Source organism: Protopterus annectens, chromosome 16.part0 (genome assembly GCF_019279795.1).
Source record: "Protopterus annectens isolate FY-2018-M chromosome 16.part0, PAN1.0, whole genome shotgun sequence".
Taxonomy (NCBI): domain Eukaryota; kingdom Metazoa; phylum Chordata; order Ceratodontiformes; family Protopteridae; genus Protopterus; species Protopterus annectens.
The window spans coordinates 704,982,528-704,996,512 of record NC_056750.1 but is presented as its reverse complement, the minus strand read 5'-3'; the positions used below and the strand labels follow the sequence as shown (position 1 = coordinate 704,996,512).

Here is a 13,985-nt window from a genome sequence, read left to right as displayed (position 1 = left end):
TTTGTAAATTTCTTAGAGGACATGATATAATACATTATATAACCTTTTTAGATCATGTTTGAAGACCACCACCTAAGTTTTAATATTTTTTTCTGTTTCCAACAGGAGTTTACTAACCCGTGTTTGCCCTGATTACTGTATGATGATTGTGCATACTGTCTCCAGGTTTAAGTATTGTTTTCAGTGATCCAAAATGATCTCTGTGACTCCTGCTTTTTTTTTTCACTTCATGACAGCAATGCAGGAGGTGACATTATAACTCAGACAGTGATGGATTTTTTCAATCAAGGCAAGAAACGGGAAGAGATCAAATTAAACGACTTGGATCCTATACTACAAATGCAGATATTCAACAATAAAAAGAGTATGTACATCTTGTTTTTGTTTATAAAAATAATACCTTCAATTAGTTTAAACCTCATCCACTGTAGCCCATAGCTTAGCAGTCCAAGGGTGTCATGCATTTAAATACAAAGGTAAGAGCATGTATGCCTTCATGTTAGAGACAGTGCTGGGACATGCAAGTTGCGAGTAGACTGCTCACACACAAGTTGTAGTAAAGAAACAGACACTTCTCTTTCTTTCTCAACCAAAAGAAAATTGAACATTTTTAAGAAATGTCTAGTGATTGCTGATGAAAGAATTGTATAGGAATAATTTCCATTTCATAGGAAGTGCAGGTATAAAGGTTGTGGTACAATCTAGAGTCATACCAAATGTATTTTAATGTTAGGAATCATTTCTGTGTGGTAGCTATGCTGAATAATGAATGCACATGTAAAATAATAAATAAATGAAGTAGAGGGGATATAATGGTGACTTACAATAAAAGGGTAATACGATCATGTGGACCAATTCAAAGTTATGTTCTGCACATCATAACTCCATATTATGGAAGGTAATATGGACACTAGTCTACACACACGTGATTCAGGTACTGAGTTGTGTACCTACTTATGTTGCAGTAGTACACAATGTAATCAGGATACCATACAAAATTAACATAAAAGCTCACAACTGTACTGAAAAATGCTATACTAGATACTGTGGGGAAAATAAGGCATGCAGCAACATTATATGTCCTATGTTATAAACACACAAAATACTCATCGGGGACTGGCTGTGCAGTATAAGCCACACAATATCCATATGAGTACATAGTATGTACTATATAACTTACAATTTGATAGTTGTAGACAATGTGGATCATTATGGCTAGGCTAATATGCAAAATTATGCAGAGTAGTTGTGAAAGTTTCTAAAATAGCTTGTGTTTGTTATCGATTTCTACATACTGCTGTTCATTTGAATCATATTTGCTCTTCACCCTGACATCACAGCAATATGTAATCATGCCCCATTGAAGACTGCATTGGGCTAATGTCACTGTTGCCATTCCTTGTATGGGTAACACGATGAAAACCTGATGATGTGTACTATGTGCAAGTCTATGTATGTGCATCTGTCCTATGGGTTGCATATACTTGGAATGTTAACACTGATAGGCTCATATGTACATATGTGTATAGACACACACACACACACACACACACACACACACACACACACACACACAGAATGTTCAATTCACTTATTACTTTTAACTGGATAAGTGAACTGATCCTCAGGCAATTTTCCTCCTCAGTCTGGGACTCAAGAGGAAGAACAAGGCGGGGGGAAGAATACAAATATATGAACAATTTAGGAGTTTGCAAGGAAGTGGGAAGAAACTGAAGTATCCAGAGAAAATCAATGCATTTTTATTTGATATTTGTTAACTGGGTTAGTCCATCTGAGCCAATGGCCTGTTTTCAGTGGAGGCCCAAGGAGAAAAGCTCCATCATTACAAACATTAGCAATATACAGAACCCAAGAAAAACAGTGCAGAAATACAACATAAGCAAAAATGACATATGCGGTAATCAGGTGAAACGATAACTGTAATAAAAATAAAACAAAAATGAAGTAAATACAACTAGTACATTTAAGTATTTACAATAATGACATCTTTCTCAAGTAGCATAATGTTCTATTGTCTAGTGAGCAGATTAGTCCTTGAATTATTAGATGTAGACAGGTAGTGAAAAGAAAAAGAAAGGAAAATGCAGATTATGGTGGATTTAGGCAAGGACAAGCTTTTGAATTCTGAAAGTAGTGCTTGACTTCAGTTTTAAAGCAGCTGGAACTAGTGATGCTACAAATGTGAGGTGGTAGCCTATTCCTTGCAAGAGACACAGAGAGTTTATAGAGTTTATCATATGTTTTGCTGGGTTTATAGATGTCTAGAAGGTGCTGGTCAGAACTACGAAGAGATCGGGTTGGGGTATAAGGGGATACTAAGGTAGAGAGTGACGGGCAGGCTAGCGGTTTACTGAGTAGGGAGTATGTCAGCTGCAGCTGGGCAAGCAGTAAGAGCTGGGGGAATTCTTGCCATTGAAGCTGTTTCAGGGCAAGGCAATGATGGGATTTATAAGGTTGGATACTTACAAATCTGGCTATGTTATTGTAAGCTTGTTCTAGATTGGAGAGAAGGTTTGACTGGAGGTGAGTTAGGATAGGGGAGGCATAGAGGAGACATGGAGATAGGCTTGGGCAAGGGTGGGTTTGGAGATGGGAGCAAAACATATTTTATCCCTGTAGAGAAGACCCAGTTTCAGGTTAGTTTTTTTGATACAGTGGTGGATATGGATGTATAATTTGAGTTGGCCATTGATTATTATAACCAGTAACTTAGTATGAGGCTCAACTTTGATAAGAGTGTCATCTAGAGAAGAAATAATAAAGGTGGATTTAAGGTGTGGAAGAGTTTTGGGGAGAAATAGTAGGAGATTAGTTTTTTGGGGTTGGGTATAAGTAGATGCTCTGTGAGCCATTTTTCCACAGATGAGAAGGAGTTTTGGGTTACAGAAAGAAGTTTAGAGATGTTGTCAGCACAAGCGCTAAGAGTAGAGTCAGCAGCATACTGTATGAGGGAGAAGTAAAGATGATTGGTGCAGATGTTGAATAGGAGCGGGCCAAGGATTGACCCTTAAGGGACACCAGTTTGGATAGGTAGGAAAGGGAAGCAAGCAGATTGCCATCTGACAGACTGGAGCCTATTTGACAGACAGCTTGAGAACCAGTGAAAAGAAGAGGGGGAGAGATCAAGGTCAGTAAGCTTAGTAAGTAGCTTGGAATGGGAGACAGTATCAAAAGCTTTAGAGAGGTAGAGAAAGTGACAAGACATGAGGAGGTTTTTGTTCCTGGCTTCAGCAACAGTGTGAGTGAAGGATAGGAGGGCAGTGGAGGTGCTGTGGTGTGGCCTAAAGCCATGCTGAGTGGGGGTCAGAAGATTATTTTCATTAATAATGTGAGTTAAAAGCTGACTGTAAATACATTTTGAGGATTTTGGAGAGAGGAGACAGGATGGCAATGTGTCTGTAGTTAAAGGCTCAGTGAAGTTACCTCCTTTGTGAAGTGGAATGATGTTAGCAATGTCCAAAAAAAAAAAAAAAACATATGACACTATGGAAGTTAAGCAGGTATTAATAAATCACTTGCTTTATCCATCTGTCATTAAGCAAACCGTTCTTGCAGAAGATTAAAGAAGGCTGACATGTAGCAGCATCTGATTTACTCTATGCATAAAGGTGCAATATTTGACTGGAATGTGATAAGAACTTTGACATAAAGGAAGAAAAAATATTTTCTGACAGCAAGCACTAAAAACTGATAGATTTAAGGGAAGAAAAGAACTTCCTCTGAAAAAAGACTCAGACTGCACTGACATATTCTTTTGAGGGTTCCCTACTGAAATGTTGGGAGACTCAGTGCTGCTTTCTGACATGCTAAAAAAAAGAACAAAAATACAGGAGAAGAGTGAATACTCACTATCATTCTTCTTTTTTAAATATGTTTTTTGCAGAGTAGCAAGCCCCCATGTACCCCCATAATTATGTATACCAATTCCAAGATCACCATACCTTGGAGAAATGTTTTTTTTTTCGGACTTTATAGTTATATATATATATATATATATATATATATATATATATATATATATATATATATATATATATATATATATATGTCTGGATTTTGTGCCACTCAGTCTCTATATTACAGAATTCGGCATTTTGAGTCCTGACCTTTCAAACAGTTATCTCTTGTAAGACATCCATCCATCCATCCACAATTCCTTTTTTCTATTTTTGCACATGGGGTCAGGGTGTCACTTCAACAGTGACAATCATCTAGAGCCAATGCTTACACAGCCGAGTGGCTAGCCTTGCCACGGTAATTCTTCCACACTACACACATGCATGCACACTCATGCCTATGGCCAGTTTAGAGTGCCCAATCCACCTACTACCTGTCTTTGGAATGTGAGAAGAAACCAGAGCACCCGGAGAAAATGCAGGTGAACACAGGGAGAACATGCCATCTCTGCACAGAAGGCACCTCAGCCGAGGATTGAACTGGGGAACCTCTACAGAGAAGGAACTTATTTTAAAAATGGACTAATCCAAAAATAAATTGGATAATTTACAAGATAATATTCTAAAACAGACATGGTACTAACTTTGATTGAAAAACAAAGAGCCCAAATAGAAGATATAGAAACTATTTTAAATTAAATAGAAGGGAGGATGAAAAAAGAGTCAGATTTCTTAATGAAGCAAAATATTTGGCTATCTAGCAAAATTAAGGACTATATATATGAAACAGAAAGGAAAAGATAAGGTAAAGCTATTTTTCTGATTTATATATTAAAAAACAAACATTTAAGAGAAGTAATTAAACATATGTTTTGTTGTATGACAATGAATATGAAACCATTGGTGGATTTTGTGCACCTTGGGCCCTGGGTGTTTTTCAAACAATGAGCCCCCTTACACTCACGTTTTGGGGGCCACACATAAATGCAAATGCTCTTTTGGAGTCACCTTCTTGATTGTTTTAAACCATAACAGACCACTTGAACTGCTGTCATTATAATATAAAACGTGTCAGTATCACTAATTACAACAAACAGTGCAGCTGTATGCACCTAAAATGACTGATTGTGAGAAACAATAAGGCATTCAAAGGCATACTAGTCCTGCACGGCTAATTATTTTTATTTATTTTATTTTACATTTGTTAACCGGGGGTGTCTGACTGAGCCGAAAAGGCCCTTTTTCAGCAGAGGCCCGGGGAGAAAAGCTCCACAAAGAAAAATTACAGACCCATTTAGTTACTTAGACATGATCAGTATACACACAAATTATAGGAGACATGTTTTTACAGTGGTATGCGGCACATAAACAGTTTCAGTGGAGAGAACAAATAAAAATATATTAATTTTAAAAATAAAGGTAATTAATAGATTTGTGGTGTACAGCTGAAATTTGGAACATAGGTAGAATACATACATAGTACACAGGTACAGTACATACATTGTAGATTAGCCAGTGTTTGTGAGTAAGATTGAAAACTATTATCAAGTGCTCTAGATTTTGTATGTATGTGTTATCCGCTTTCACTAGCCTGGGGAGCAATAATTAACCTGAACATGACAACAGGATTGGTCATCAGTTTTAGCCCTCATTACTGACTATGTCCATCTCTGATATCTGATTTTGATAAAAATAAATAAGTATGAACACAATAATATATGTACTTCATGCATGTTTCACACAAACACATAGTAGGCAAACAGTGCAACATTTTCACACAAATGCACAGTAGTCCTGTAAAGCTAGACTGTAATTTAAAAAGAGTCAATGACAAGAGGGGAAGATACTTTTTTTCACAGGCAGCACCCACCTCTAGACAGCAGTCATAGCCACTTTGCTGTATGCACAACTCATCTGATTGTGACAAAAATAATACATCTAAATCTGATATCACAAGAATCAGGATCAAAGCAAAAATATAATTAGGGACCAAACACCAAAATCAGGGACAGATCCTAAATATTGCTCTTACTAGCTTGCTAGACTAAGTTATTGCATTAGAATGCATTTATTAAAGGATATAACGTCTCAACTGAAATGTTTGTCATTCTTAGTTACTGCGACCCTCAATGATTTGTCAGAAAAGCCCAACTTTTTATAAGGAACAAACCAAAAATATGAGGCTAAATGAGGAACATTCTGCAAAATAAGGGCGCTGAGAGCTATGTAATTGTAACTTTGTTTAAAATAGTAGGCACAAGTATTTTAACTTATTTTACACAACTGTACATTAGTCTTGCAAAGCCAAACAGTTAACCAAGGAAACACTTTCATCTGCAATCAACCCCCAACGTCTTGAATCAGCAATTAAAGCCACTTTGTTTTACTGTGTGCACCTCATATCCCTCTGATTAAAAACAAAAAAACTCTCCACCTCTTAGTACAAGAATTAAGAACAAAGCCATAAAGTGAAGGACAAAAGCCCCCAAAATAGAAAGCTGCTAGAATTACAGATGTTGCATTAACATGTGTGCCATTGTTCACTCCCCACATTATGTTAAAAAGGGAGGGATATACTTATTTTCCTCTTACCCAAAGCTGTCAACCTTCCATCTTCTATGTGTGGAAAACTGCCCTTCATAATACAGGACAATGGTCTAGGTTATATGTACAAAAAATATTTTTTGAAGTAATATGATTCAGTATTACTTATCGTCATACTTCTCAACAGTTTTGCTCAAAAACACTACACAAAGTAAGGCACTGCATACAAACAATCTAGACAAAATAAAGTATTAAAAAAAATGCCACAAGACCAAGGGCCCCCACTAAAGTCATGGGATGAGGGCAGCCACCAAGAATGCCCCTATTATAATCCACCACTGTATGAAACTACCAAAAACAGAAAATGGAGATGTGCACTAGCTCCAGGTATGATTTTTATTGAAAAAAATGAGGGCTTCTCCTCTACTTGACTACTGTAGACTTCAGATTAAAACAAAAAGTTCTCCCATCACCAAGTTTTAAATCTTAAAGACAACACTGCCATCTAGTGGTTGGTTTGCTACATTACATGTATTAATTAAATAATGTAAAAGTATATTATACATGACATTATTCCCTCTAAAATCACTAAAATGCTTCCATAAATTACATAAATTGCTAAAAATAATATTGTGATGTTATAATATAATCAGTACATTCATTAAGTAGTTAAAAATTTAAATCTTGGACCTTTTGTTGACTAATAAACTTGTAATGGAAATTCTGTCATTAATGCCTGGAGATAAGTTGCATTTAAAAGTACCTGCCAATGTAATTCCCGTCTCTCTACAAAGGATTCCCAATCGCCTCCCCTTTTCAAGCATGGTACCTTCTCCAATATAAAATTCAAAAACTTTTTGAATTTTTCATATGACGTAGAATGCTTGTATAAGGCACTGTTCGTGTCCTTATTTCTAATTGCAAAATTGTGTTGATAAGTTCTAAGTTTTAATGCATTTATAGTCTTTCCTATGTAGAAGGCTGGGCAGGTACCACACTGGGCTAAATAAACTACTCCTGGGGTGCTGCAATTAAATTTCCCATTCATGTAAATGGATCTTGGGTAGTTACCCACTATAATCGTAGAACCTTCAAATGTGAACCGACATTGGCTGCAAGTGCCACAGTTAGACATTCTTTTTGCAGCCAAGTTGTTTCCCACTTTCCTGTTACATGTACTGTCTAATTTGTTCTTTACACTATAGTGGGATTCTGAACCAATTTTTGATCTAGCCCCTGTGTTTTGATGTATCTTACCCAGTTATGTGTTAATATGTTCTTGACAACTTGACATCTTTATTTGCACTGCTGAAACTACATACATATGCTCTAGGGTAAGCTTGTGTATGCCCTGTGTGTCACTTGAAACAAGAGTCGTGTCACTGTCCTTGTTCCCTAAACCATATTTTAGTACGGATTTATAATGACCTTCCCTTTCCATTACTGTCTCTTGCATTATACTTTCAAAAAATCCAAAGGATAATTTCTATCCCTTAACATCATAGTTAATGTTTTCACTTCATTAACAAACATGTTGTCCTTGGACATCACGTGGAACAGTCTAATAAATTGAGTTTTTACCACATTCTTCTTTTGCCACATAGGATGATGGCTGTTAAAATGTAACAGACTGTTCAAATAAGTCTCTTTTCTAAAAATTGTTGATACAAACCATCCCTGTTTTGGCATCTTTGGAAATTGTTGTATCCAGAAAAGTTTTTGCTTCTTCATTATACTGGCCTTTGAATGTTAAAAAAAATAGTAGTTTGGTTTAAATACTGTAAAAATTCATCAATAATCAAGAAACTGCCAATTCATAAATACATTGCTCAAAAAACAAAAATAAGAGCTAATGTAACCACTCTGTATGGAAGAAAATACAGAATGTTCCTCCAACCACCATAATACAATGCTGGCAAACACCAGGGATGCTGAAACTCTCATAGCAACCCACTTGTTTGTTTAAAATACTCTGCTTCAAAGTAAACAAAATTATTAATAAGAACCAATTCCATGGCCTCAACTACAATCAAAATGGTATTCCAGTTTCGTGCCACAGGTTAAAGCATCCCAAAACCACTGTAAACCTTCTTGGTGTGGCATAACTAACAGGTCCTTAACATCAACTGTAAAAAAAAAATAACTTCCCTCTTGAATGGAACTTTACGCAACCTATCCAAAAAGTGCCAAGTGTCTTTAAGGACATAAGTTTTGTCTTCAAAAAATGGTTTTAGGATGTTGTCAACAAATTTTGCTAGAGATTTGGTTTTTGAACCTCTTGCCACTGCTATCGGTCGAAGTGATGGATCGATGACTGACTTGTGTATTTTTGATTTTATGAAAATATTAGGAATTATAGGTTTCTCCACTCTAATGTGCTCCAAAAGTAAACTGTCTAAATCAGAATTCATTGATAGGTCATGCAACCAATAGTCAGTCTTAAGATATGCCAAGTAAATCTCATTCTTGCTTACTGTAGAAACAAACTCACCATCGTGTAAAAATTGCAACATTTTTTGAGAGTAGACATAGCTGTCCATCACAACAGGTGCCCCACCTTTATCCAGTTTCATAATACTAATGGGCTGGTCAGCTGTCATATCTCTGACCAATTTAAATTCTTCCTTTGAGAGGTTGTAAAAGCCTACACTTTTATTCAAGGCCCGGATTTCTTTTTTGCATATAGATTCAAAGGAGGCTAAAACAGGATTAAGTGGTGGGTTGACTAGATTAGATCTGTGTAAGGTCTGATCAGCATGACTTCCCAAACATTCATCACTGAAAAAAAGTTGCAAATTCAATTTGCATACAAACAGTTTTTATTCTAAAATACCATCTACCATACTGAATCTTTTGGCTGATATGGAAGTAAAAGTTTTACAAAACAAATCACCGAATAAAGGGGTAATATTCAAATGTTTGTAGTTGAATATATTAAACCCTTTAAAAAAATGTACAGTACCTTCATATAGTGGAGTAGTATCCAGTGTTATCTCCACTGTTGTTTCCAGTAACTCCTCTGTTCCTTTGTATTGTAATATTCCCCCATTTGGGGATTCTTCTTCACAGGTAACTGGTGTAAATCCTGATGGTTTGTCTTGTTTCTGTTCGAAATCCTGGACAACCTGTGGAGACTCTTGGGCTTGTTGAAAAAAACAGGTTTACCCTGTTCAAATCTGTTATTGACAGCCTTGATGGTTTGTCTTGTTTCTGTTCGAAATCCTGGACGACCTGTGGAGACTCTTGGGCTTGTCTGAAAAAAAACAGGTTTACCCTGTTCAAATCTGTCATTGACAGCCGTGTTGTTGAAACCTTCATCTGGGTCACTAGTAAACCATATATGATTTTTGGTGGCTGTTCTAGGAACTGGGTATAGCTGGTTTGTTTCATATTGTAACAGATTTCTTGCCAACTTTTCTTCCTTCCTCTGTGTAACTAGTGAATATTCCTTGTCGATCCTTTCACTCTATGAAACTACTGAGAAAAAAGTTATGTACTTACCATAATGTTCCATGTCTGTAGTCCATCTCGCCTATATTCTTGCTGGATGGGTTTGGAGCCGATATTCAGTTCTGACTCGACCTATACTAAAGCTCCAGAGCTTTTTAATGGCTCGAGGCTAGCCCCTATCCCATGGTGCCTCACAGCAATTCCCCAGATCTATCTGCAAGAAAGTAATAAATAACTATCAGGTAATAATAATAAGAAAGAATCGGTAAAAATACAGAAAGAGATTAGAAACAAAATCCATTCCAGGTGGACAATAAAGAGCAAAGTCAGGCAGCCCCAAAAATAGGTCCACTAGATCACCCAGAAATGAGAAGGGGGTTGGAGGGAAGGACGCAAACATGGAACGTTATGGTAAGTACATAACTTCTTTATGTTATGTAGTCCTATCTCACCGTAATTCTTGCTGGATGGGACAGCGTCCCTAGCACCTTTATCCTGGGTGGCTGAAGCGTAGAGACTCTTCAGCACAGTGGACCCAAAGGATGACCTGTCCCGGGAGGCCAAATCCAATTTGTAATGAGTGACAAACATATGTGGTCTTGCCCAAGTAGCTGCTGCACAAATAGTATCAATTGGTAGCCTAGATCTAAAGGCGCATGAAGTAGCTACAGCCCTAGTAGAGTGACTTTAGCTTTTAACGGTAATTGTCTACGAGCTTGTTAAGCAAAAGATATGCAATCCGAAAGCCATTTTGAAAGAGTAATTTTTGAAACAGGTAAGCCTTTCCTTTTGTCAGAAAAGGAAACAAAAAGTTGATCAGATTCCCTGAATTCTTTGGTCCTGCATATATAGAATCTGAGTATCCTGTGGACATCTAGCTGGTGAAGTCTATACTCTGATTTGTTAGAGTGGTTTGGAAAAAAACACAGGTAGCTCAATGGTAGTATTCAGGTTGTGTTCTGAGCATACCTTAGGGAGAAAGGAAGGGTTTGTCCTAAGAGAGACTCTATCCTTGTGAAAGATAATGTAAGGAGATCGAATAGTTAGGGCTTGAAGTTCCGAGACTCTCCTAGCTGATGTTATAGCTACCAAGAACAGGGTTTTCCATGATAACAATTTTAAGTCTGATGACTAGGATGGTTCAAAGGGTGCAGACATCAAAGATGAAAGGACTAAATTTAAGTCCCAGGGTTCTAAAGCTTGTTTTATTGGGGGCCTAAGAAGAAGAACTCCTTTTAAGAAGGTTTTACAGAGGGAGTGTTGCATGATTGGATTTCGCATGAAACCAAAATGAAAATTGGAAATAACACCTAATTGAACTCTAACTGTAGCGGATGCTGCTCTTTCATGAAAAATTGTTGTTAAGAAGGATAAAATGGATTCTAAAGGAGCTGTATATGGATCTAAGCCCGGGTTCATAGCCCAAAGGGAAAACCTTTTCCATTTTCTAGATTATAGTTTGAGTGGAAGGTTTATGGGATGGAATTAGGATGTGTTTGACCACTGGGGATAAGGGAATGCACCTGGCTATACGTGGAATTGGAGCAGCCATGCTGTCAATTTGAGGGTGTGGATGGAGGGGTGGAACTGTACCGATTGATGAATCAGGAGATCTGGAGATGGATCCAGAATCCATGGTTCCTCCAAAAGGTAGGGCCACAGGAAAGAAAACCAAGCTTGTCGAGGCCAGTAAGGAGCAATGAGGATCAAGGAACTCCTCAACTGTCTTGGTTTCTGTATTACTTTGGGTATGAGTGGAAAGGGAGGAAATGCACAGAGAAGTCCCGGGGGCCAATCGTGAACTAGGGCATCCCTGGGTGACATCCTCGGATGGGGAATGAGGGCAAAGTAGCTGCTGCATTTGGTGTTCAGGTGAATGGCAAATAGATCGCAGCAAGGCTGGCCCCATTTGTGAAATATCTCTTTCGCAACCATTGGATTCAGGGACCACTCGTGAGGCATCAAAATTGCTTGGCTGAGTTTGTCCGCTATTACACTGGATTTCCTTGGAATATGCATTGCTATCAGGAAGCATTGAGTATCCATCACCCATTTCCAAACTCTTAAGGCCTCTCTGCAAAGCAGGTAAAATTTGGTTCCCCCTTGTTTGTTTATGTACCACACAACAGACATGTTGTCTGAATCGCAATTGTTCCAGTGGGAAGGGAGCTGTGAAGTGCTTGCAATGCATATAGCACCGCTCATCTCCAGAACACTGAGGTGTAAGTGGTTCTCATGGTTTTGCCAAGGACCTTGGACTGTCTTTCCCAGATAATGCCTCCCCATCCTATCAGGGAAGCGTCCGTGGTCAAAACTGCTTTCTCTTGGGGAGGAACAAGTGGACAACCTATGACAAGTTGTTTTGTGTGTAACCACCATGTCAGATCCCTTTTGCATGTGTTTGTTATTAATATCTGGTGAGACAGTGGAAGGTCTTGCATCAACCATTGTGCAAACAGCAGCTATTGGAGAATCCTCATATGTAGACGAGCAAGAGGAACTAATAAGATGGTGGAAGCCATAGTCCCTAGGACTTGGACTACTCTGGCCTGGACTCTTTGTTTAATAAGGATCTGATCTGACTGCATAGAGATTCCACTCTTTCCTGTGTTAGCTTTACTGACATGGTGGTTGTGTCTATTTCTGAGCCTAGATATACAATATGCTGCGAGGAAGATAAGACTGACTTTTGCAAGTTGACAGTGATGCCTAGGCTGGCGCACAAGGATAGAGTCTCATCCCTGGTCCTTATGAGTTGATGCTTGGCAGTAGCAGTGAGGAGCCAGTCATCTAGGTATGGAAACACCTGGAATCCTTGACGTCTCAGGTGAACCGTTACCACTGCCATGCATTTGGTAAACACTCTGGGGGCTGTAGTGAGGCTAAAGTGCGGTGTTCTGAACTGAAAATGGCTGGCTCCCAGTCTGAAGCGTAAGTGTCTCCTGGAGCGCCTGTTCATTTTGATGTGATAGTACGCATCTTGGAGATCGAATGAGCACATCCAGTTGTCTTTCCCGATAAAGGGAAATATCGACTGCAGAGTGACCATTTGGAACTTTGATTTGTTGAGCCTGCTGAGATCTAGAATTGATCTCCAGTCCCCTGTCTTTTTTGGAACTAAAAAGAATTGAGAGTAAGTTTTGGATCCTACTTGCTCTGTGGGGACTTCTTGGATGACTCTTTTTTTTAGCAACAAGATGACCTCTAAATGTTGCACGGTCTAGCTGGATGAGTGGTACGTCTGGAAGAGACCGGTTTGTTGGGGTTTCGGAAATAAAGGGAATCAGGTAACCTCTGGATATTACTGTGTGTACCCAACGATCTTGAGTGATAGTTAGCCAGGCACTTGGGTACAGCGATATACACCCTCCGACTGCCTCCAGAGATGGACAGTCGGGCAACCCCTCAGGATTGATGGAAGGGACGATCAGAGAAAGTTTCTCTGTTTCTCTGATGTTGCAGACCTCCTCTGCCGCGAGGGTGGCGTCTTCCATTATATCCTCCCCCTCTGCCCTTAGGGGAGGGTTTACCTTGTGCCTAAGGAAAACCTTTTTGTGATTTGCGGAACCACATTTTCCCTCCTGTATTACCCTTGGGATAGGGTCTGGACAGGAGAGAGAAACAGACTCCAATGGCAGATAAGGTTTTTCCTTCCTGCTCGCACCTAGTCAAAGTCTCTTTCACTTGGGGTCCAAAAAGAGATGAACAATCAAAGGGAACGTTAGTGAAGGAAGACTTGAAGGATTCTGTAAAATTACAAAGACGCATCCACAAATGTCTCCTGAGAGCTATTCCTGCCGCAGCTGCCCTGCTCGCTCCATCTGCTGCATATGAGATCAGCCTCATGGAGGAATTAGCTATAGAAGGAAGGGTGGAGAGCTGCGCGGAAACCTTGTCCATGGAACACGGAGCTACTGAACCCTGGAGGGTATCTCCTAACTCTTTCAGGAGATCCATCTGAAGACGAGTGAAATGAGTCAGGTAATTCAGCGATCTTAGTGTAAATGCCGCTGAAGATAAAGTACACTTCCCATACCTATCCATCATCCTGGACTCCTTGTTAGGAGGATGGAT

General features: G+C 38.8%; 1 protein-coding gene across 1 annotated transcript in view; it reads left to right on the top strand.

Annotated features, from left to right (window-relative positions):
* The window catches only part of LOC122791078 (torsin-1B-like), an 89,028-nt gene that overhangs the window by 51,515 nt on the left and 23,528 nt on the right, over positions 1-13,985 (top strand). Inside the window, exon 2 of the mRNA XM_044058855.1 lies at positions 237-364. Within this exon, the coding sequence (XP_043914790.1) occupies positions 237-364 (128 nt within the window). The remainder of the gene's footprint in view (positions 1-236; positions 365-13,985) is intronic.